General features: G+C 40.7%; 7 protein-coding genes across 9 annotated transcripts; 3 read left to right on the top strand and 4 right to left on the bottom strand.

The window, feature by feature from the left end:
- Positions 1 to 705: 705 nt before the first annotated feature.
- On the bottom strand, positions 706 to 8,726 carry LOC108111873 (kinesin-like protein Klp10A). 3 transcript variants are annotated; one of them, XM_017221501.2, is made up of 5 exons: positions 8,451 to 8,642; positions 6,486 to 7,684; positions 4,877 to 5,123; positions 4,001 to 4,819; positions 706 to 2,399 (listed from the first exon to the last, which is right to left on the bottom strand). In XM_017221501.2, the coding sequence occupies exons 2-5, from the start codon at positions 7,508 to 7,510 to the stop codon at positions 2,079 to 2,081; spliced, it is 2,412 nt and encodes an 803-aa protein (XP_017076990.1). In that variant the 5' UTR covers positions 7,511 to 7,684; positions 8,451 to 8,642; the 3' UTR covers positions 706 to 2,078. The 3 variants fall into 3 exon arrangements, with proteins under 3 accessions (XP_017076990.1, XP_017076988.1, XP_017076989.1); XM_017221499.2 differs by lacking the exon at positions 706 to 2,399 and adding an exon at positions 2,627 to 3,606 and having other exon boundaries at positions 8,451 to 8,726; XM_017221500.2 differs by lacking the exon at positions 706 to 2,399 and adding an exon at positions 2,627 to 3,606 and having other exon boundaries at positions 6,486 to 7,612; positions 8,451 to 8,726.
- Positions 8,727 to 9,414: 688 nt separating this feature from the next.
- On the top strand, positions 9,415 to 11,806 carry LOC108111864. The gene has a single exon (XM_017221489.2). The coding sequence runs from the start codon at positions 9,634 to 9,636 to the stop codon at positions 10,462 to 10,464; it is 831 nt and encodes a 276-aa protein (XP_017076978.1). The 5' UTR covers positions 9,415 to 9,633; the 3' UTR covers positions 10,465 to 11,806.
- Positions 11,807 to 11,908: 102 nt separating this feature from the next.
- Positions 11,909 to 12,491, bottom strand: LOC108111870. Its single transcript, XM_017221494.1, has 3 exons — positions 12,372 to 12,491; positions 12,201 to 12,309; positions 11,909 to 12,142 (listed from the first exon to the last, which is right to left on the bottom strand). Exons 1-3 carry the CDS (start codon positions 12,436 to 12,438, stop codon positions 12,052 to 12,054), a joined length of 267 nt encoding a protein of 88 aa, XP_017076983.1. The 5' UTR covers positions 12,439 to 12,491; the 3' UTR covers positions 11,909 to 12,051.
- A 190-nt stretch (positions 12,492 to 12,681) lies between these two features.
- On the bottom strand, positions 12,682 to 13,541 carry LOC108111866. Its single transcript, XM_017221491.2, has 2 exons — positions 12,967 to 13,541; positions 12,682 to 12,912 (listed from the first exon to the last, which is right to left on the bottom strand). The coding sequence occupies exons 1-2, from the start codon at positions 13,206 to 13,208 to the stop codon at positions 12,804 to 12,806; spliced, it is 351 nt and encodes a 116-aa protein (XP_017076980.1). The 5' UTR covers positions 13,209 to 13,541; the 3' UTR covers positions 12,682 to 12,803.
- Positions 13,542 to 14,279: 738 nt separating this feature from the next.
- Positions 14,280 to 15,255, top strand: LOC108111867. The gene is made up of 3 exons (XM_017221492.2): positions 14,280 to 14,552; positions 14,719 to 14,851; positions 14,916 to 15,255. The coding sequence occupies exons 1-3, from the start codon at positions 14,465 to 14,467 to the stop codon at positions 15,034 to 15,036; spliced, it is 342 nt and encodes a 113-aa protein (XP_017076981.1). The 5' UTR covers positions 14,280 to 14,464; the 3' UTR covers positions 15,037 to 15,255.
- A 360-nt stretch (positions 15,256 to 15,615) lies between these two features.
- Positions 15,616 to 16,369, top strand: LOC108111868. Its single transcript, XM_017221493.2, has 3 exons — positions 15,616 to 15,749; positions 15,809 to 15,971; positions 16,164 to 16,369. The coding sequence occupies exons 1-3, from the start codon at positions 15,662 to 15,664 to the stop codon at positions 16,243 to 16,245; spliced, it is 333 nt and encodes a 110-aa protein (XP_017076982.1). The 5' UTR covers positions 15,616 to 15,661; the 3' UTR covers positions 16,246 to 16,369.
- Positions 16,370 to 16,874: 505 nt separating this feature from the next.
- LOC108111865 (GTP-binding nuclear protein Ran) lies at positions 16,875 to 20,473 on the bottom strand. The gene is made up of 3 exons (XM_017221490.1): positions 20,374 to 20,473; positions 17,800 to 18,313; positions 16,875 to 17,561 (listed from the first exon to the last, which is right to left on the bottom strand). Exons 2-3 carry the CDS (start codon positions 18,232 to 18,234, stop codon positions 17,346 to 17,348), a joined length of 651 nt encoding a protein of 216 aa, XP_017076979.1. The 5' UTR covers positions 18,235 to 18,313; positions 20,374 to 20,473; the 3' UTR covers positions 16,875 to 17,345.
- Between the last annotated feature and the right edge of the window lie 685 nt (positions 20,474 to 21,158).

Below are 21,158 nucleotides of genomic sequence, written 5' to 3'. Positions count from 1 at the left end.
ATTTAAAAGTTTATTAATGCTATTAAAAATATTATAAAAATAATAAGAATATTGGTTTTTAAAACTCTTAATTTTGTTTATGTTCCAGAAGCGATGAACTAATTAAGTAACTAAAAAATATCCCTCTAGATTTTGAAAATGTTTTCCAAATCTGTTAAAAATAAGGGACAACATTTTTATAACGGATCGAATGTTTTTATACTTCTTAGTACAAATATAGCAATAAACTAATAAGTATTACTACTGAATAAGAATAACTTGAACCAATTTGGAAAAATTGGTGTTCCCAATTTTCAGTTTATCTTGTTTTATAAATAAAATCCATTTCTGCTAGACGAATCCACTTTGAAAAATAAAAATACGTTGTTTTTGCTTTACACATCTTTAATGTTAAATTTAGTTGTGTATTTTCACTTTTTATTACAATATAATTTATTATTTATATTTAATAATACATTATTAGAGTCCATGTCCTAACACTTTCATTATTTATACCGCATAATATCGAAGCACTCAATTAGTTGGTTTTTCCATATTAACATTGTTTTAAAAACTCGCATTTGGTGGATTAAAAAATTGTTATCATTCGCCTGCTTTTGGGAGGGGGATATTTTCTTGTTTATTATTATTTTTTATAGTGCTTTGAGGAAATGCAATAACAAAATAATTAAACGTCTTGTTTGGATATAAATACTTTAGGAGAAGCACGTTAGTATGTTTTTTATTTTTCGATTTAGTTGTTTATTTTTTTTTTTTTTTTTGTTTTAAGACTAAATTACTACGTTCTCTGGTATGTGGAACCAATTTGTGTTTTATGTCTTATGTTTTTTATATTTTCAACGCAGTACAAGCAGTGTGTGTGTGTGTGAAAATCCATGATTTGGTTAAGTTTCGTTTGATTTGCTTTCGATAGTTTAGTTTTTAGTGGTTTCTGTTTTTAGTTTTTAGTCGTGTAAACGTAATTAAATATATATAATAAATATTAGTACAAAATGAAATGCAAATCATCTTTAAATAAATAATAGCAAAGACAGTTTGCATTCTAAATTCTTCACCGAAGTCGCTTAACGTGACGAAAAAAAAAAATATAATGTAAATTATATAATAGAAGATAAGAGAAGTATCAGATCAAAAGTATCCAAAAATCAAACACTCGCTGGCTAAATATCTCTCAGGCAAAGATTGCAGTTCGGTTAGGGTTTACATAAGATATAATCATTACAGTTACGGGGGAATACGTATGTAAATTGGATTTGGTGCAATAGTATTTTAATAAATTAATACAAATTAAATACAGTTTTTGTGGCCTTTTTTGTTTTTTGTTTTTTGTTTTTCTTTTAAATAAATACAATGCGCGATTAGTTCGTAGTTATAATAAAAAGAATTAAAGATTTGTGCCGTTGAGCGACAAAAATGAAAGGAAACTAAAAATTTGAAACAAATCGCATAAGGTAATTATATTAAATGGAATCTCATATTATTTATAGAGTAAAACGTATGTAAGTGGTAATTATAATATAGTAAATGTCTTTTTCTTTTACAAAAGTATCAATCGACTGCGCAGAAATTATAGTCATAATTTAATTAATTATAATCATAATTCAAAGAAAACCTGTGAGTGAGTTTTGCTGTTTTGGTGTTATAGGTGTGTGTGAGTTTTTTGCTGTCATGGTAAATCTGTGTTCCCGTGCTTAGTTCGTAAAGTATATATTTAACAGGCTTTCAACTGTGTCGCTCCTCGGTTATTTATGTAGTTAAAAACTTAATAAACCGCCTAGCAGCGACATCGAATTGGAAAGAGAAACGCCTATTTTAAGGTCGATTCTGCCCTCAGTCCGTCCTTCGGACTGTTCATAACTCTGTGTAAAAGTAGCCACCACGCCAAGACTTCAAGTGTGGATCGGGGCCTCCAAGGAGGTCATTCCACCACGTGGGTGGCCCATTTAAAAAAAAATTTAGGTTCTTGTGAGAGTTCATTTGGCATTCGAAAAACAAACTTGATGGGAAGCCAGTGGGAAGTGTGTTATGTAAAAAAGTAAGGGAGGAAAGTAATCGAAACGGATGTGCAGGAAGAGTATCTAACGCTGGCCATTCGGCGAGTTGAAACTGCACGAAAGCATCTCTTCTTTTGCCAACTTGGCCCGGTACTCAGCCATCATGTCCCGACACTGAATGGCGATGTCTAGCAACTGGGAGAACATCGACTCGCCCCGCTTGCAGTACGAGTCCTGGTCGTAGTCCACATAGTTGGTCTGGTTGTACAGTGCCTTCGACTCGGACAGGAAGGTCTCGAGTGTTGCATTCACGGTCCGATGATACTCCACGACCATCTCCTCCGTTTGCTGCAGGTCGTCAATGGCCTGGTGCTGTACAATCAACTCATCGGACATCTCGTGTTCCTGTTGAATAGTTAATGTGTAATGTTTATAGAATGTGTATGTAGATTTTGTATAAACTAAACTAAATTTAATACTTATTCTTACTATAAATCATTGACACACTCGGAATAGGACAAGCTCCTAATATTGGCTCTATTAGCTTTCCTAGTCATTAGTTTCACAGAAACATTCCTATATGATCCGTAACATCCAAACCACCCATTTACGGCAGTAAAAGTCAAAAACAATGATTGGCAAGTAATAAAATATAAATATGTTCAAATCAAAATAATATACAATATTTTTCAATTTAGATCTTTGCCGGTTGCGGACGGAACGAAAGTCATTTCATCTGAGGGGGTTTAACATCAGGATTTTCTGGATCTTGGACAAAAGGCAGGCGGCAAGCATACTTGTACACCAGCTCATCACAGTTTATGTTAGGGAAGAGCATCACAGTGCGGGATCGTTCAATCCGAAAGCGCTTCGCAGACTCCTTGGGATCTTCGGCGAACTGCGGCGGCGGCGGCACCAATGGTTCGCACTCCATAATCCCCTGTCCAGCGGTCTGGGATTCCCGGTACATCCTAACCTCTTTAATCAGTTTGACCATCTCATAACGCTCTCCTGCCGGCAACAAACGTTTAAATGATATCCATTTTGGCTTCATACGATCCTTGCAAAGCACTAAATTGCCGGACTTCTTGTAATCGTCATCAAAAGCTTTGTTATTCATTATTTTCGGCTTCGACACTTCCTCATTATTGTTGTCCAGGGATACGAAAAAAGCCTGGCACACCGGATTAAATTTGTCGATATTATCTTCTTCCTCGATGGGCATTTCACGTTCCTTCATCTGCTCTTTCGGACGCATCGGTGGATTAACACCAGGCTTGGTAATCATCTTGGATGCCGGTCCCTCTTTACCCGGTAAACTGCTCTTCTTCTTGGCATAGACGTTAAAAGTCTTATTGGCTGGTTTTGCCACCTTCGGTTTGTTACAGTTCCACACGCGTGGAGGGGTAGGCATCGGACGGTCGTTCACTTTTCCCGGTAAGGCGGCAGTAGTTTTAGTCTTAGTTCCAGCAGTATTCAATTTCCCCTGGTTGCCCACGATACCAGCTTGACGGCTATATACGGTTTTCAGAGTCCGTGAGGTGTTGGTATATTTCGCGATATTTAGCTTGCTGCTATCACGGACCTTTGACTTCGGTTCATTGACAATACGCTTAGGCGAGAATGGAAGCATTGTGTTACGAATCGATCGACTTGTTCTGTTTAACCTACAACCGGAACTGTGAAAACTGATGTGAACTAAGCCCAAACTGGATGTGACTGAACTAAAGCTAAAGGCATGGCCAACTTGTGAATGATTTGCCCTTCGGAATTTAATAAATGTGGACTACTAAGTTAAAAAGGTTTTAAAAAAACAATATTTTAAAAATGTCTTGAAAATATGAAAAATATTTCAAAAGGCTTTTTAATTGCTACTAAAGCCCAAAAATAATTAAATATATGTTTTGTGTTGTTTTCCTAACTCCAATAACTTTAGCGCGGCGTTTTGTTGAATTCTGAATAAGGAATACGTGGAAAATATCGGGAATAAGGACATGAATACTTACGCTCAGCGAACTCAGCATTGCCAGGTCCATGTTGCCGGCATTTCCGTTCTTGTTATTGTTATTATTGTTGTTGTGCATACCACTTCCCGAGTGATGAGAGCCAGGACCGCCGACACGTTGGTTGTGCGACTGCGAAGTCGGCGCATGGGAATTCTGGTGATGTGGATGCGAGTGTTGATGCACCATGTTAAGCTCCTCCTCCTCTTCATCGTCCATAATCTCGATTGGCTCGCTGTCGCCGCCAGGGCCGACTTCTGCGATATCCTTTACCACCAGCTCTTTGACACGATCCGCATAGCGCAGCGTGTTGAGCGTGTGCTCGCAGGAGCTTAGTCCCGGCGAGATCATGGCTATCATGCAGGTCTTGCTCTTCTCACCAATAAACGAGTCGCGCAGCACCTGGGTAAGTTTGGAGACACGGAAGGGCAAGTGAGCCGACTGTTTGCCCAGGGCACGGATGCACTCCTTGAGGGCCAGGAGCGATTTGTTGATCTCGGCGCCTTCCATGCGTGTCTGACGGTCGGCCGACGAGGTATCCACACCACGTTCATTGCCCGCTAAATCGATGAACGAGAATTTGCCGTGGATCTTTGTGGAGCCCATAGGCCGCAACACGATCTGGAAGACGGCATGAGAACGCGACGAGTTCGAATTGGCAGACGTCTGGCCAGATGTACGGGCAGCGTTGCCGTGCTGGATGAGCTTCAGCACCTCCTCCACGCTGTCCACCACCTTCTCAGTGAGACCAACTACCTGCACCTGCTGCTTGCCGTCCTCCAGGACTCGCAGCTTTTGCTTGTCAGCCAAAAGATCGAATACCTAAAAATACAGGATCAATGATAAGTTTTTAGCCAAAGTTGTTGGCATGTCACTTACCTTGCCGCTGTAAATCTCAAAGAAACTGGCCGAAACGACTAGATTCATGGAGCGATAACGCGGCATATTTAAGGTCACAAAAACATCCTTGGCGGCCATAGCATAGATGCCGTTTTTGCAGTCCTGCACCTTTCCGTTGAACTCGCCGCCCATGGTGTGCGTCTTGCCAGATCCTGTCTGGCCATAGGCGAAGCACGTCGCCATTCCGCCCTCAAAAATGGTCTTAACCAATGGCTTGGCTGTGTATCTGCAGAGGTAAAGTGGGAGTTGTAATTGCATAATTTAATATTGGGACCTTAAATTCAATATCTCTCCTACAGAAAACTATGATAAATCAAATTTCAAAGTTAAAAAACATTCTTGGGTTAGTCAGCTATTTGGTATTAACGTTATCCTGATATCTAATCTATTTTAATATTTCTAACAAACAAGATAAGAAAGTCTAGAATTTGATAAGAAATCGAATTAAAAATACTCATTAAAATGCAAAGAAGATCAAATTGAGTTTAGGTTTATTTCGGGTGCTGATAAGACCGCATGACGCTTCGCCAATCAGCTGTTGATTCATTCGTTAAGGTTTGTCAACACAAATTCGCCATAATCAACAGTCTTAGGTATCAATCCCGCTGCCATTACTCATGGGGTATACTCCGCAGCGTTTGTCGTGACGCAACGTTACCATACCAATTCCAGAGATCCATACAAAAACAACCGATCACTAAAACCGGAAAAAGAAGCTAAGAAGTTAGCGGAGAAAGGTGTGGAAGAAGGCAAACTAAAGTCTGGCAGTCAGGCAGCAGCAAATAAACAAAGTCAAGAGCCGCTTTAATTCAATTGAAGGCAAACAATTACTAATGGGCAGATGCCGGGCCAAAAGGCAGTTACTTTTCGAAATCTCTTCCGCTGGCCCATGGGCAGAATTCAATTTAGAGAGTTTTGAGCGTAGATCGGCCGTTAAGGTGAGGGGGGAGGCAGCGTTTGGGTTTCCAAGTTAGTCATTCAACGCGAGCAAAAAGATATATGTGAAGCAAACTTGGCTATTTCGGGAGCAACAGCTTTCTGATGCATGTTTCTGTTGCCGTCTCTGTCGGCAATGAGTCAATGAGTCGCTCCACCAGAGATGCCCAAGCGGTCTCCAGTCACAACATCATCAAAACATGCTTAAAGTGTGACTCGGCATAAATATTTACTTAATTTGAATGTGAACGGCAGAACTGGTCAAACACAATCTCAAATATATCTTTGCCGGCGGTATATATATTAAAAAATATAACTTTAAATCTGTTATTAGATTAAGTTTTCATTTTAGTGATTATTATAGTAGTTAATCGCTTTTATTAAATGTAGAAACATGAGGCATTACAGATGATCAGTAAGTAAAGAAGTGTAAATAATAATATTACAAACACTCGAAAGAATGTGAAGATACCATATAGAGAATACGATCAGATGTTTGCTTAAAAGCACTAATAACTCAGCGAAGAGGCACTCAAACTGTACAACAGCTGCACATAGTTTTTAACGAAATCCTTTTACGGAATTGTTTTGATGGTCAGGGGCTAGCTTTTAGCTGATAGATATTCTAGAAACATATTTGTTAGATACTCACTTGTATACCATGGCATTGTCGCACGTGTCGTTGAAGGCGTAATCGAAGCGAAACTTGTGGTTCTCCAGGAACTTGGTGAGATCGACTTTGCTGCGCGGCTCGTGCACGATAAGCATGTCCTTGCGCGGCACTGAGATGACATCGATCTCCTTGCGGTTGACTTCCTTGCGACTAATGGGTCGCTTCCGCACGCACACTGTGATCTGATGGTCATCGACAGCCTGTCCATCGAGCAGAGGCACAAACTCCAGTGTGCTCTGATATTCGCGTATCATCTGCGCCGTTTCCCAATTGGGATTGCCGGGATCCTGGTTCATCAGGGCCACCTTCTCCTCCTTCATCTCGGCCTGGCGAGCGCGTCGCTTCTCGCGGTTCTCCTTCAACCGTTCTACTTCTTTTAAAGCGTGCGAACGGCGGGCACCGGCTCCCTGGGTCGTGTTGCTGGATGGAGCAACTACAGATTGGGCAGTTGAACCAGTAGAACTGGATCCCGCTACGGGATTGGGTAATGTGTTATTGGGCACCGCCGAAGCGATTCTAGTCTGCTGCTGAGCAGCGGCATTCTGCGAATACCGTGGTCGCTGTAATCCAGTGGTTGTGGTAGCTCCTCCACCGGCCGTGGCATTTGAGTTGCTGTTCGTATTTACGCTATTGCTATTGCCCAGCGGATGTGGAATCGATTGGGTCTCTTGAATCTTGTTCAGCATGTTGCCGCCCATGGTCATGCGACTGGTAAGATTGCCACCGATTGCCGATTGTGTGGGATTCCTCGAGAGATTCATCGGGGCGGTGGCCTGTTTCTTGGGCTCCGGGGCAGCATGTTGCTCCACGGTGTCCTGCATTAGTTCCGGATTGAGCGTGAGTATGGCATCCAGTTCCACCTCTTTGCCCTTCGTCTCACCACGCTCGTACCATTCGACTGTGATGCACTTGCCTGACTGATTGATCACCGCTACAACGGCCATGTGAACGCGGCCGTCCGTCCGCTTGATCTTGACGCTCTGCCCCACCGTGATCATGTCCATTTCGGTGTTGATCCTTGTTGGGTTCCTATTTCAACTGAGTTTTACTTTTTGTTGCGGTGAATCGTGTAACTCCTAGTACTGCTTTACGGACAGCGGCAGCTACTGCTTGTAGGAGTAGGAGTTCCGTTAGTTAGTCGTTGAACTACTTATTAAGTTTTGAAGTGCAAAATGTGTCTGCGTAAAAAAAAAAAAGAATTGACGCTAGAATTTGTGTGAAATTTAAAGTATTCTTGCTCTGTTTAAACTAACTACTGAAGTGAAATGAAATGAACATGGAAATGAAGTCCCGAATCGTGTTCAATACAGTGACGTTAAATCGCAGGCAACTGCTTGTCGAGGTCGCCGACAGCGTCTGTTTTTTTTTTTCGGCTACATGTGTGTGTGTGCTGCTTGTTGGCCAGTATGTAAGTGTGTGTGTTTGTGTTTAAGTCGAATTTAAATGCCAACTGTCGTTTTCGTTGCGTCTGGCAACGGATAACAAAAAGGAAAAACGGCGATTGGATTGCAGGGAAGGGGGAACACGGAAGACATGGGAATGGAAATGGGGAATTCTAAACAAGGGAACGATCCAATCCAATCCAATCCCGTTGTTGTTGTGCGCCCATTTTGTGGGCACTGGCCGGCACTGTGCAACACTGACAACCGAGCGGCACACATAGCGACACAGATATGCAGCTGCGGTGGCCCTTTTGGCCGCAAAACAAAAAAACAAACTACGGTTTGTGACAACCAATCAATGCTTTGGGCTCCTAATTAGATGCAAAAAAGAAACACACACGCACACAAACACTGAAAATGCGTTTGCTTTATCGCTTTACGTCATACACAGAGCTCCCACACACATACAGCACAACACACTCATACACAAACACCGATGCAAAAAAACAGACGGTCGCGGAAATATAAATGAATTTTTCGCAATCTCCTGCCTTTCGCTCACCTTAACTGCTGTCTATCCAACCGCTAAAACGTATTCGCACTTTCCATTAAAATATAACTTGGGGATTCATCGACCGATCACAACGAAATATCACAAAATCTGCTCGAAATAGTTTTGCAACGACCAGATGTCAGCAACACAATTTTTTAGTTTCGCCATTGTGTTGCCACACTGTCATGCCATGGTATCTAACCATCTCGCTCTAAAGGCGCCAACAGTGTTGCATTTTGAAATGGATGGCGGGAGAAAGCGACGCACAAGGCTATCGGAAATAAAACATTTGAAATAAAACGTTTAAAATGAATTGTTTAAATTGATCGTTAAGAATTGAAATTTTAAAACATAAATTCAGAACAATAAAAAAAGACTTATTATAAATATAATTAAAAAGATATAGCCAACTTAATATAGGTTGATATACCAAATAAATAGCTTTGTACCAAGATAAGTAAATTTTGACTGCATTTTTTTGGGTAATTACTTCCCAACATTTTACAATAAACCAATAACCAATGGCTATGCTCTACGCAATTTTTTTTTTATTTTTTAATAAGCCAGAAAATATATTTTGAACTACAAGTATGAAAGTACTTCATTACTTATTGGAAATACTAGGTACAACTTCACTGTAAACGTTTCGTATTGTATTTAAATATATTTCAAAAGCTTTCAGAAAAATGTGGCCATCCATTCAAGAAATCATAATGTAATAATATATCGAAATAATAAAAGTCTTCTCACCAATAAAAATACCCTGTGGCAATACAGCAGTCGATAGATATTCGATAAATATATACCTATCGTTTAATCTTGTCTATATATTTTAAATATCACTACTTAATGCGTAACTAATTAGTTTCTGACTCTAGAATTTGTTTGTCATGTTTGTCAAATAAAAAAATAATGCATTTCACTTGAGTATATATCGATAGCATCGTATAAACATTGACCGTGGTTCCGCCTCTAGTTGGTTGTGGGTGTGAGTGCATTTGTTTGTGCGTAGAAAGGAAAGCGTAAAAACGCCTGATATCGAGGATTGATATCGATATCATATAAAAAAAAACAAAAAGAAATACAAAAAAGTGGCTTAAAATTATAAATTTAACACCCAGAAAAGAAAAGTACTTGGAGCCGAACATAGTCACCACATTGACGAATCGATACCAAAACACCTAGCTTCACAATGGACATCATGGACATTCAGGCCGTAGAGTCCAAGCTGAGTGACGTCACGGTGACACCGATACCGCGCAGCCAAGTGCAAAATTTCTACAATTACCAGCAACAGCGAGAGCAGCGTGAGCAGCAGCCTCAAATCCAGATTTCGGCCATCCACCACTCCAGGGGATCCGGGGGAGGAGGATCCGGATCCGCCAACTCGGCCACGGACTACTCAACGAGCACCGGAGGGAAGCGGGACCGGGAGCGCTCATCCGTCAGTGACTACAGCAGCTCCTCCAGCAAACAAAGCTCTGCTGCAGCGGCCAATGCAGCAGCTGCTGCCGCCGCCGTCGCTGCCCTCCAGTACTCCCCGCAGTTCCTCCAGGCCCAGCTGGCACTCCTCCAGCAACAATCAAACACCACAGCCACACCGGCAGCCGCTGCAGCTGCGGCCCTCTCCCTGGCCAACATGTGCTCCAGCAACGGCGGACAAAGAAGTTCCAGCTCAGGTTCCTCCTCGGCCAACAATGGCCAGAGCATGGGCCTCAACCTGAGCTCCTCGCAGCTGAAGTACCCGCCACCCTCCACCTCTCCCGTGGTCGTGACCACCCAGACCTCGGCCAACATCACCACACCGCTGACCTCTACGGCCAGCTTGCCGTCCGTGGGACCGGGTAACGGACTGACCAAGTATGCCCAACTGCTGGCAGTCATCGAGGAGATGGGACGCGATATCAGACCCACGTACACTGGCTCACGAAGCTCCACGGAGCGGCTCAAGCGAGGCATTGTTCATGCTCGCATCCTGGTGCGTGAATGCCTCATGGAGACAGAGCGGGCAGCGCGCCAATGAGAGGAGGAGTTGCTGGCGCCGCAACTGACGACGCCGGACTAAAAAGGACCAGGAGGCGAGGATCACCCTCATCTAACGACTAGGTTAATTTCCCCCCAAACCATAGACAGAGTGGGTCGAATTTATTGAACAGACATCTTAGGAGCGATTCGAAATCCTAGCACAATTGTGAGCCATAGGATTAATTTAATCTTAAAACTTTCTAATGACTATCTCAAGACAAAAGAACCTGCTCAAGAGAAGATCACGCATGTCTTCTTTTCTTAAGCACTTCTTTTTCGCCGTTCAATTGAGTTGTTTAGGCATTCCAAAATTTTTTTTATTCTTTTGACTTATTTTTAGTTTCTTTAAATTATCCATTCTCAACAGAGCGTAAGATCGAAAATACTCTATATATTCTAACAAATTTATTGATCAAATTTTCTTGTGTTTTTATAACATTAAATTTAACGTATCATTATAATTTGCAAAAGTCAAAGTCCTTCACACGATTTTGCTTCTATGAAAGGCCAGCAATATGTACTATCCAAATGGTAGACCCATTTTCACATGTTCATTGTGAGCTAAAAGTAGCTGGTAAACTATGAAATTATATGGAGTTGATAAGCTAGTTTAAGCTTAACGTGAAATTGAGAAAACGGGCCTCGAAAAGCGCTCCGAAGATTACTGGTTATAAGCCCATTCTATCACCTTACTGTCCCCATAAGAAGACACATTAAAAAGTAGCAATTTGTATTAACTTATAAGACCCAACATCAACTTAATGAATAGCCTTCAGGCTGCCGGACCATAGTTAAAGAATGTTTAGACTAGCTCAGGTTACAAAACGGTTAAATCTACAATGCTATATAGCTGCGGCACAAGTTATTGAACCGAACCAATCTGCGGCAGATGCGCCAGATCGCAGATCGCAGAACGCCTCGTATTTGTATCTTTACCATATACCAATTAATCTAATCTGTATCTGTAAACGTAAGACCAAGTGTGTGTGTCTGCGTAATGAATGCGATTATTAATTATCTAATGGGGATTGCCGGAGGCAGGATGTCACTGCCAGGCATCTCCTCGTTATTTTAGAAAACTATACAAATTCATATATGTAGTTAAGCAGAGATATATATATGTATACATATATACTTGTTATGCAAGCAAACAATGTGCATGTCCAAGTGAATGGTGAATTAGTGGCAATTGACACGAGAATATTTATATATGTATACACATGGAACACAACTTGTATATTGTATATTTACTATATGTATGAGCAAATACGACTAAGTTCAAGCCTGTATACCAAACCGAAATCGAATTCGAAATAAATGCGCAATTTTGGTTTTTGTAAGCAACATTGGCTCATTATTTCAAAAAGAATCTTTCTTGTTTGTCATTATGGATATCCGTTTTAATTTAGTATTATTATAACTGATTAAGTTTCGAGGTATCATTTGATTTAAGTTACATTGATTAACAATATCAACTTTATTGATATTATTTGAAGAAATATATTAGTCTTTAATATGCATAAAATGTGAATTTTTAGTTTGTCTTATCAACTTCCAGAGCCGTACGTTCTTTTTGGAACAGTTCTTAGCAATTAAACTTTGGACAGCAACCGGGATATGGCTTGGTCAGGTCCTCCTCCAGTTTACAGGGCTTTAAAGACGCCAAAGCTGGGCATCTGGAATAGGGCAGTGAGTGATTTGAGAAGAGTTCTATGTGGTTTCAAAGGCACTTACGCCAAGGCCGACAGACTTTTATGTCCCCGGCAGGTGTACTGGATACAACGACCCTCCGGGCTGTATGTCTCTCCGGTTTTTAGTTTTTGGCCACTAATCTCGCAGTCCACTAAAGGAGCAAAGACTCGGATGTGAAGGATATGATGTGGGAGGAGTGGGTGGCCTACTTACCGGCGAAAACGAGAAGCGAGTGGGCGCCCAGCACAAGCAGGCAGAGTACGAAAGTGACCGACTTCATCTTATTTAGCAAACTGATCTGTCAAACGTTTAGCTGCCCGACTATATAGTTGTTTGCTTTTGGGGCGCGCCGGCGATTAGATTGAAAGGTCAAGATCACAAAGTGTCAGTGATTGCGTCTTCGCAGCTGTAGCTTCGGGCTTATCAAGTGGTTACAAAAACATCCACAATTCAAACGGGCTATACAGATGCAGTCTAAATAATACCACCATTAAATTGTAACTAAAATATAAACTCTTAAAGATCTTAATATATTTCTTTAATATTCTAGTAATATTTGGTGGCTTGGGCCTTGTGGCTTATATCTCAAATCCACATAAGAATGAGAAATTGTTGTAAAAATGAAATAATAGAGCTATCCTAAACCTAGAATCCGCTGGAGCACTCGAGTTGGGGACAGCAGTCGGGGAATTGGAGGTCATAGTCGTTGGCCGAAAGATGGCAGCCGGGTTTAGGAAACGGTTGTTTGTCGCAGCTGGTTGGAAATGGAAAACTTTAGATGGATTAATTTTCAATTGTCAGGACTTACTGTCGGATTATCAGCAGATAATCGTCGGTGCACTCCAACCGGATGCAGTAGCCGTCATGTCCGGAGGGCAGAAGCTTTCCATGAAGCGGAACAGCTAGGTCCAGCTCATCGTAGAGACAATGCTCCGGAATGGTTGGATGCTTCGTATGACCCTTATACTGGGTGCTCCAGCCATTGGCGGCCACCGATGCGACAAGTAGAAAGGCCACGAAAGCCACAGACAACGAAGGTGCTCCCGACATGGTTGCTCTAGTTTTTGGAATTAACAATGGCCCGTCAATGGGGGCGATCTCTTATATGGGGGGCAATCACAGCAGGGCCTGCCTTATCAGCTTTCTATCACTGCTCCAGTGCCCCTCGATTGATTCAATTTCGTTGGGGTTTGCCTTGCTCTCGAACTGGAAATGGAGGAAGTTGCGTCTGGCCTTATCGAAGCAGGGAATCCGTGTTCTCGAGAATAGGAAAATATACTTCAGGTAAATACATTCTTCAAGTAAGTAATTCTATAACTAAACTTGCTAACTTTATTGCTGCTTAAGTGCTAGAACTATTCTAGGAAATTTGATGGATGAGTACTGGTAGAAAAAAACGCAACCTAACCTTTGAACTTGATCTGTGTTAATAAAGAAAGCCCACAGCTAGCACTAACTTAACGTCAGAAAACCAAAATCAATTCTCAATCAAATGCAAAATGCATTCTCTTTAGTTTTTAATATGATATTTTAGATATCAGAGATCATCTCTTTCCCTCGACTGCAATTAATAAATGCAAATTCAGTCTAATACCAACCACAATGCACTTGCACTCGTGAGTCCCATGAAATTTGCATAAATGCATCTACGTAAAACGTACCCGGGAATCTTGTATAGATCGTACACTTAGCAAAAATGATGGTGATATCTGTCTGTATATGTCATACAAAACCTACAATTTAAAAGCGAACTGCTTAGTATAGTTTTAGGGATTATAAACCAGTTTAGATTCTTAAGAACTATTCTCTTTTTTCTCTCTGTGCAGCTGGCCGAAATTCGGATTTACAAAACAGTTATTTGCGCGTTTTGATTACTTTTTGTGGCGCAGCAACCTTGCCACAGTTCCTCGAACCGTGTCACTTGACTGCCAGGGATCCCCCCCTCTAGCCTCATACCCGATCCCCGCCAGATCTCACTCTCGCTTTCAGGGCTGGCTTAATTAATTTAAATTTAAACTAGAGCTAGAGCGGACGCCTTAAGTCGTCGTCAAACAAAAGCCTCTGGCGGAGAATGGTATCTTTGTGTAAGTAATACAGTTATACATATATATATCTATCCACATATGTGGTAATGCCCATATACACAACAATGTTTATTATTAATTTTATATAAAAGCAACAACAATTAATTGTAATTGACTCAGTCGCACGGGTAGCGTACAACAGCCAAGTCGATTTTGGTTTTGGTTTTAGATTGGTATTCGGAATCTCAGACTTTAATTTCCCGTCCACATTACTTCGTGACTATGCGAGTTGGTTGTCTTCTGGTGCTCCTGGGCATTTGTGGTGCAGCTCAAGCGGATCTTACATACCGCGGGAATGCAGTTCACCCAGGTGATTAGCAAAATGATTAGAAATCTTTATAGAAAAAGTGAAAAATCTATTTCTGATTTTATTTACTTGATAAGTTTGTGTTGTGTTTAAAGTGATTACCTAAAACTTGCCAGATGGTTAATAAATTCACAATATTTTATGGATTAATATAACAAAATACTCTTAGACTATCCTGGACAGTGCTACTATGAGGAACTCAACCAGGCCATACCCAAAAAGCAGTCCTACAAGCCGATTAATCGCGAGGGCTATTGCCAATCGATCTACTGTCGGCCGGACTACGTTCTAGAGATTGGCTAGTAAGCTTGGCTATATTGATCTTAAGTATTATATTATATATGTATTAATGATAAACTTTCCTAGCTGCGGCCGTCACAACCTGGTGCCCACGGACAAGTGCAAGATCGCCTCGGACATGCGACGCACCTTCCCCGAGTGCTGTCCCAAGTTGGTTTGCCAGGAGTCGGAGAGCAACTACATCTAGGCTGGATCCACAGATTAGTATTAGCTTGTCCTTTCTTTCTTAATAGCTTGTCTTGTATAAGTTGGTGACTTTAATTAGTTCATCGGTTGATCAACGAAAATGCATAAATTTCCCTATAAAATATCCATAGGGATAAGTTTTTTTTAATATTATGTTATTATAGCACAACTATAAATCTTAAAAAGTAAATAAAATGTACATATTTTAAAGAAAAACTTAGTTTGTTATATAACTAATATCCTTGTTTCTTATATGGCTAATATTTGTATCCTTATAAGGAATACGAGATCTTAATATTGATTTTAGAGTAGCTTCTTTGAGAATTTCTCTTTAACAGAATTAATCTACAGGATCTTTCCTTTAATTCTTAATTTTGAATTCTTATATTAATACAAAATATTTCATTACTTAGAAACTACGCATCTGGACTCCTCCCATCCCAGACAAACAATTAGACAATTAATAGTGCCAGAGAGGGATTATGCCCCTCTCAATCAAGCTGAAAATGCAAATCACTGCTGCTAATTTGCAAACAAACAAACACATCCAAGTCGCTATTTAAAGGAACTATAAATAGGAAACGGGTTGGCCGGCGGTCGGCTCAGTTACCTCTCAACGTTCCACGATGATGCACAACAGATCCATGTGGCTGGTGACCGCCGTGATGATGGCGCTCCTGCTTCCAGAGACACTGCTGCCCACCGCAAACGCGGGTGAGCTTGGAAAATATTCAAACAACTATCCTTAAGTCTAATATTATTAAACATATTAGTAAGCGAGCCCGTTTGCTCTTACCGTAACTCGGAGGATGAGACCATCTTCCTTAAGTACCTGCCACTTTTGAGACGCGGTCAGGACTATGTGGACTTTGGCAAGGACGGCAAGTGCCTCAAGCGGGCCATCTGCACAGACACTTTCAAGACCATCGTGGAGGAGTGAGTATATGGGCTCTAGATTTTTCACAGATAAAACTAAATGGGTATGGCGAAGTGTTTATGTTGTTAAATTTAGATCCTAATGCTAAAAATGTTGATCTAAGCTCGTGATGATATTTCCAAAAACCCTCGCAACTTGATTTTGGAATAGTCCTCTTAATATGGGCTAATTCTATCCCGATTTCATTGCAGATGTGGGCAGCAGAAGATCACTTGCGCCAACAAGGATCGCTTTACAGGCGTTTTCCCAGGCTGCTGCCTCAAGTGTTCTTAAATAGAAGTTCTGCTACAAAGATTTTCCAAAAAAACAGTTAAGGAAAATGAAAAATACTATCTTTGCTAAATGTATGTTATGCCATTGTCATTTTGAATAAACTAACTAACTAACTTTCCAAAAATTATGATATATTTCAATTTGGATTTAAACTTTACTTCCAGAACATTAATAAAATGTAATCAGATAACCAGACATCATGTATCATAGGTTCTATCTAATATGAAACATATTTATTTCATACTGCTATTATCCAAAGTTATTTCTCACTACCAAAAAAGCTATTTCCATTTCGGACTTTATAGCAAAGCTAGTTTTTTTTAATATTTTTTCGACGTTTATTTTGTATTTCTTTAGTTTCTTAGATTAATAACATGTGGATGTGGATTCGGCGGCCTTTCTATATATTATCTTCTCATTGTTTTTTTTAAGTGTGATCCTGTTCTGAATTTGTTATTATCTATCCTTTGGGACACAGTTCACAGTTAATTTGCCTGCTGTTGGGCTATCGCTCTCGCTCATTCCCGTGCACAAGGCTTGCCGTCTCCTTCTATTTAACATGCACAATGCCGTTATAGATGTTCTAGTAGTAGTTATTGTTGTTGTACGATTGGAAAAGAACATAGTAGTTGCAAGTTTTAAAAAAATACGTGTTTCGATTTTTTATTTGACTTGGGTTTCGTTCGGGTAAGTTTTCTGTGTTTTGTTTTTTCTACCAATAAGACATACTCAGTATCTGCCAAAAGCAAACGCAATGGAAACAAACAATATAATCATAAAAAAAAATCATTTATAACCGACTTATCAATGAGTGGATCTAAAAATATGTTACGATCGACGGCAGAAGGGCTGGCAGATCTTGCAGGGCTTTGCTGGCTGGTTAAGATCGATCGTTTGCTGGCACTCCAATGTTGTAGATTGTGTTTTATTGCTGAGTTGTTGCTCCTATTCAGTAGATGTTGTTGCTGGTGCCTGCTCCTGATCCGGTTCATCTTCCTGTTCGCCTATTATCCTGTTGCCCTGATTCTCGTGTGTTTGTATGTGTGTGGTGTATGTTGTGTGCTAAGCCGGCCATCTTTCTCAGTTAACTATAAATAGGCTTATAGATCTTCATCCTCGTCGGGCAGGGCGGTCGCCTGGGCCTCCTGCAAGTCCCGCTCGATCTGCGCCTGCCAATCCTTGTCCATCTTGACCTCGGGCGGCAGCAGGGCTGGCATGGCGACGAACTCCAGGTTGGGGTCACCAACCAGCTTGCGCGCCAGCCAAAGGAATGGTTTCTCGAAGTTGTAGTTCGATTTGGCAGAAATGTCGTAATACTGTAGGAGAAAACATATATCAATTTAGTCTTTCAAGTTCTTAGGATAGACATAACCTGTTTAACTTCTTCAAATTCACTTTGAACTATCTTTGAGATACTGTCTTGAACTTTGTAGTTCATAGTAGTTAAACACTAATAGTTTACTATTAAAAATTGATTCCTAGCCTCAGCTTGGATCCATTCTCAATCAATTTGAAGGAGTTCCTCGTTCTTTTGCCTTTGGTTGAAGCACTTACCTGCAAGTTCTTCTTTCGGTGAAAGACGATGGTCTTCGCTTTCACTTTGCGGTCCTTGATGTCGACTTTGTTGCCACAGAGGACGATCGGGATGTTCTCGCAGACGCGGACAAGATCGCGATGCCAGTTGGGAACGTTCTTGTAGGTGACACGAGAGGTAACATCGAACATGATGACGGCGCATTGACCCTGGATATAGTAACCATCGCGCAGTCCTCCAAACTTCTCCTGGCCAGCAGTATCCCACACGTTGAAACGGATGGCGCCACGATTGGTGTGGAAAATCAGCGGATGCACCTCCACGCCCAGTGTGGCCACGTACTTCTTCTCGAACTCACCGGTCATGTGGCGCTTGACGAAGGTCGTCTTTCCAGTACCGCCATCGCCGACGAGCACGCATTTAAATGTGGGGATATCCTGACCTTCCTGAGCCATCCTGCTAAGCACTCTGTTTCTTTTTTACTCGTGGTCTTCTAGACTTTGATGGAGGAAGTGAGCTGTGGAGATTGTTCGACTGATTTGTGTTGACTTGTTAATATTTTGCAATTTGTTGTTTTATTTTTTTTAAAGGCTTCGGCTTAGAAGCGGAGCAGCAGAGCAAGGAGGAATGACGAGGATGTTGATGGTTCGGCGAGCGCCAGGCGACTAACTGCGACTCCTGCGAACCTTCCAAAAACGTGACGTACACAAAAGATGCGTCAAAGCCCGCCAAGGACAGCAACCAGCTGTTCGGCAAGGGAGCGAGCAGGATGACGACAAAGGATAACTGCAGCTGCCGCTCCCGCTGGGCCGCAGGATAACGAGCGAAAGAGACAGATACAGGGTCTGCTTCCGAATGCAGGTAAGCGAAAATTCCTGACGCACCAAACAACAACAGCAGCCAAGACGGACGAACGTATGGGCGAATGTCAGGGAGGCGGAAGGATATACTTTGCAGGCAATCACACACATCTTCCTCACACATACCACGTTCATGCGATGCGAAAACAGTTCATGTACATTTATTTCGTCACACAAAAGAAACACCCATAAAGACACACCGATCTGACCCATAATGTTCAAAGGAATACTAATTTAAGTCCAGTCATAAAAAGAACGTTACTTTGTACCTTAAATATACAAATCGAATTAATGTTACACGACAAAAATATAAAGATTTTAGCAAACAAAAAAAATAGTGCCTATAAATTAACAAATTTAAAACTTCTTAGATGTTTTTCGTTTTAGTTCATATTGATATTTAAAAATCTTTGTTAGTCCTTATATAAATGTCGTTAATAATAATATTTATAAAGGGCCAAATCGGTAATATAAAATAACTTCTAGGTTTAATAGAACAAAACCTTCTTGATAAAGCTGTAAGGTAGTCACAGTAAGCGTGTTTTGATTATTAGGTATCAGTATTGCACTGAAAATATTGTCTTAGAAACTAAGATTTTGTAAAAACTTGAATATACAGGGAAAATCATTTAGAAAAGCTTTTTTCCAACACTTTTAACATCAATGAGAATCAATTTCATAAGATTAAACAATACAAAATGGAAATATTTCGCAAATCGCTGAAAATTGACTTCGAATGAGTCATAGTTTGCCAATTTGGATTTTGTAATTTTCAGGATAGCAAGATTGTGAAATCAGAAACTCAGAATTCCTGCGCAAGCGCAACATTCCATGAGAGAAGCAAAAAACGGAACAGCAAAGAATTGTCTATACAAAGGGCGGCCTGTAACGCCGGCAAATTACAGCTTATGTAGAAATGTTTGTATGTATTTGTGGAAACCTGTGGACGCCGCAAAGCGCGCCAAAAAAAAAAAAAAAAAAAAAAAACGCCGACACATGTAAAATGATGCAGCCTCTTGTTTATTTGCAGCCCAGTCGCAATTCACGTGAAAATCGGCAATCGCATTAAATTCAAAATAACAAATCGAATTCTAATACTCATACACACACAAGCATAGACACACGCAGACAGACGCCGGCGTTGGCGGCGCTGCCGGCAGAAGAAACATGAAGCAAATTCATCGCCGTTTTTTTGCGATTCATGTTTAACCTCACAAAATGCGGTCGGCGCTGCCATGGCATGGTAATCGGTTAGACCTTTCGATTCCCCAATTACAAGGCCATTTCCAAGTTTCAAGTTTGAAAAGAAGAGCTAGTCATCCTGACGGAGTGTTACGACCAAAGGATAACAAAACCGAAAAGCTAGGAACACAGCACGAGGCGGCGACAACCACCTCGTTGTTCACTGTTCGCAGGGAAATCTCTGGAAGCCCGTTTCCACAGTATGTGTGCAGCTTCAGATCCAGCCGGCAAACACTTGCCTGATGGAAATGCAGGCTGAGAAACGGGTGAATATTTACCAGTTGGCAAGCCAAGCATGTTTTGCCGAGACAAACCGCACAATTAATAGCAAGCGACGCCGTCGACCATATTGCAGCCGGGTTAAAGGCGTCGAAGGGCAAATTCCACTCATTGCCAGCACTCAACAAATCACATTGCAAAAGTGCCTTTGTAGGCAGTACTTATTCCACACACAAACAATTAAACGAATATTTCGATTCGGGATTTACTTACTTTACGTGCGCTGTCTAAATTCCTCGCAAATCACAACTTTCTTTGCTGAAGTAGAGCTGTGCTAACTTCTGAATCAAATATCGATAACATATTTATCGAATATTCTAGTGAATTGGGAAGCTATTTTGGTTTCGATAGTTTTGCAAATAGAACTGACAATTGCTTTAGCATTTATCCATTTGTAATTTTATTTGAATTTCTCACAAAAATCACAAAATTTCTACACCAGATGAGCTGGGTCAACTATTAAAAATGTATCAATATATCGAACATTTCGATCCATTTTCGATAGTAAAAATAATTTAAGCTTTAACGGATAGAAAAGTATTACACGTGCTTTAGTTGCCGTTAGATAAAAGGAGTTTTCGTTTAAGCAAAGGAAGTGGAGAAACTACAAAATGGATTCGACTCAATATATATTTTAGTTTTTGAACGTCTTAAGATATTTATAATAATATGAAATATTTGTCAGAGGAAATAATTTCATAATCGTGTACTAACGTAAAGACATCGTATCTATCGATTTGAATCTAAGTATCCGTTGGATTTCGAGCAAACCTCGGATAAAGGTTTATGTCCAAACTAAGTCAGTACAGACTCAGTCCGGATATGTAGTGAGTTTAATTTAAAAATATCCGTTGTGCCAGCTCACTAGAACTTTGGTTTCAAATGCTGTGTTGTACGGCAGCTCAGAAAACTCTTATATAAAAAGAAGACAGGTTTTCTTGTTAAGAGAATTTTAAGTAAATGCAGTCAAACATAACATTAATCTGCTAAACAATTTG

Source organism: Drosophila eugracilis, unplaced genomic scaffold (genome assembly GCF_018153835.1).
Source record: "Drosophila eugracilis isolate 14026-0451.02 unplaced genomic scaffold, ASM1815383v1 contig_2155, whole genome shotgun sequence".
Taxonomy (NCBI): Eukaryota; Metazoa; Arthropoda; class Insecta; order Diptera; family Drosophilidae; genus Drosophila; species Drosophila eugracilis.
Note: the sequence above shows the minus strand (reverse complement) of the source record. Positions and strands in the feature narration are given on the sequence as shown.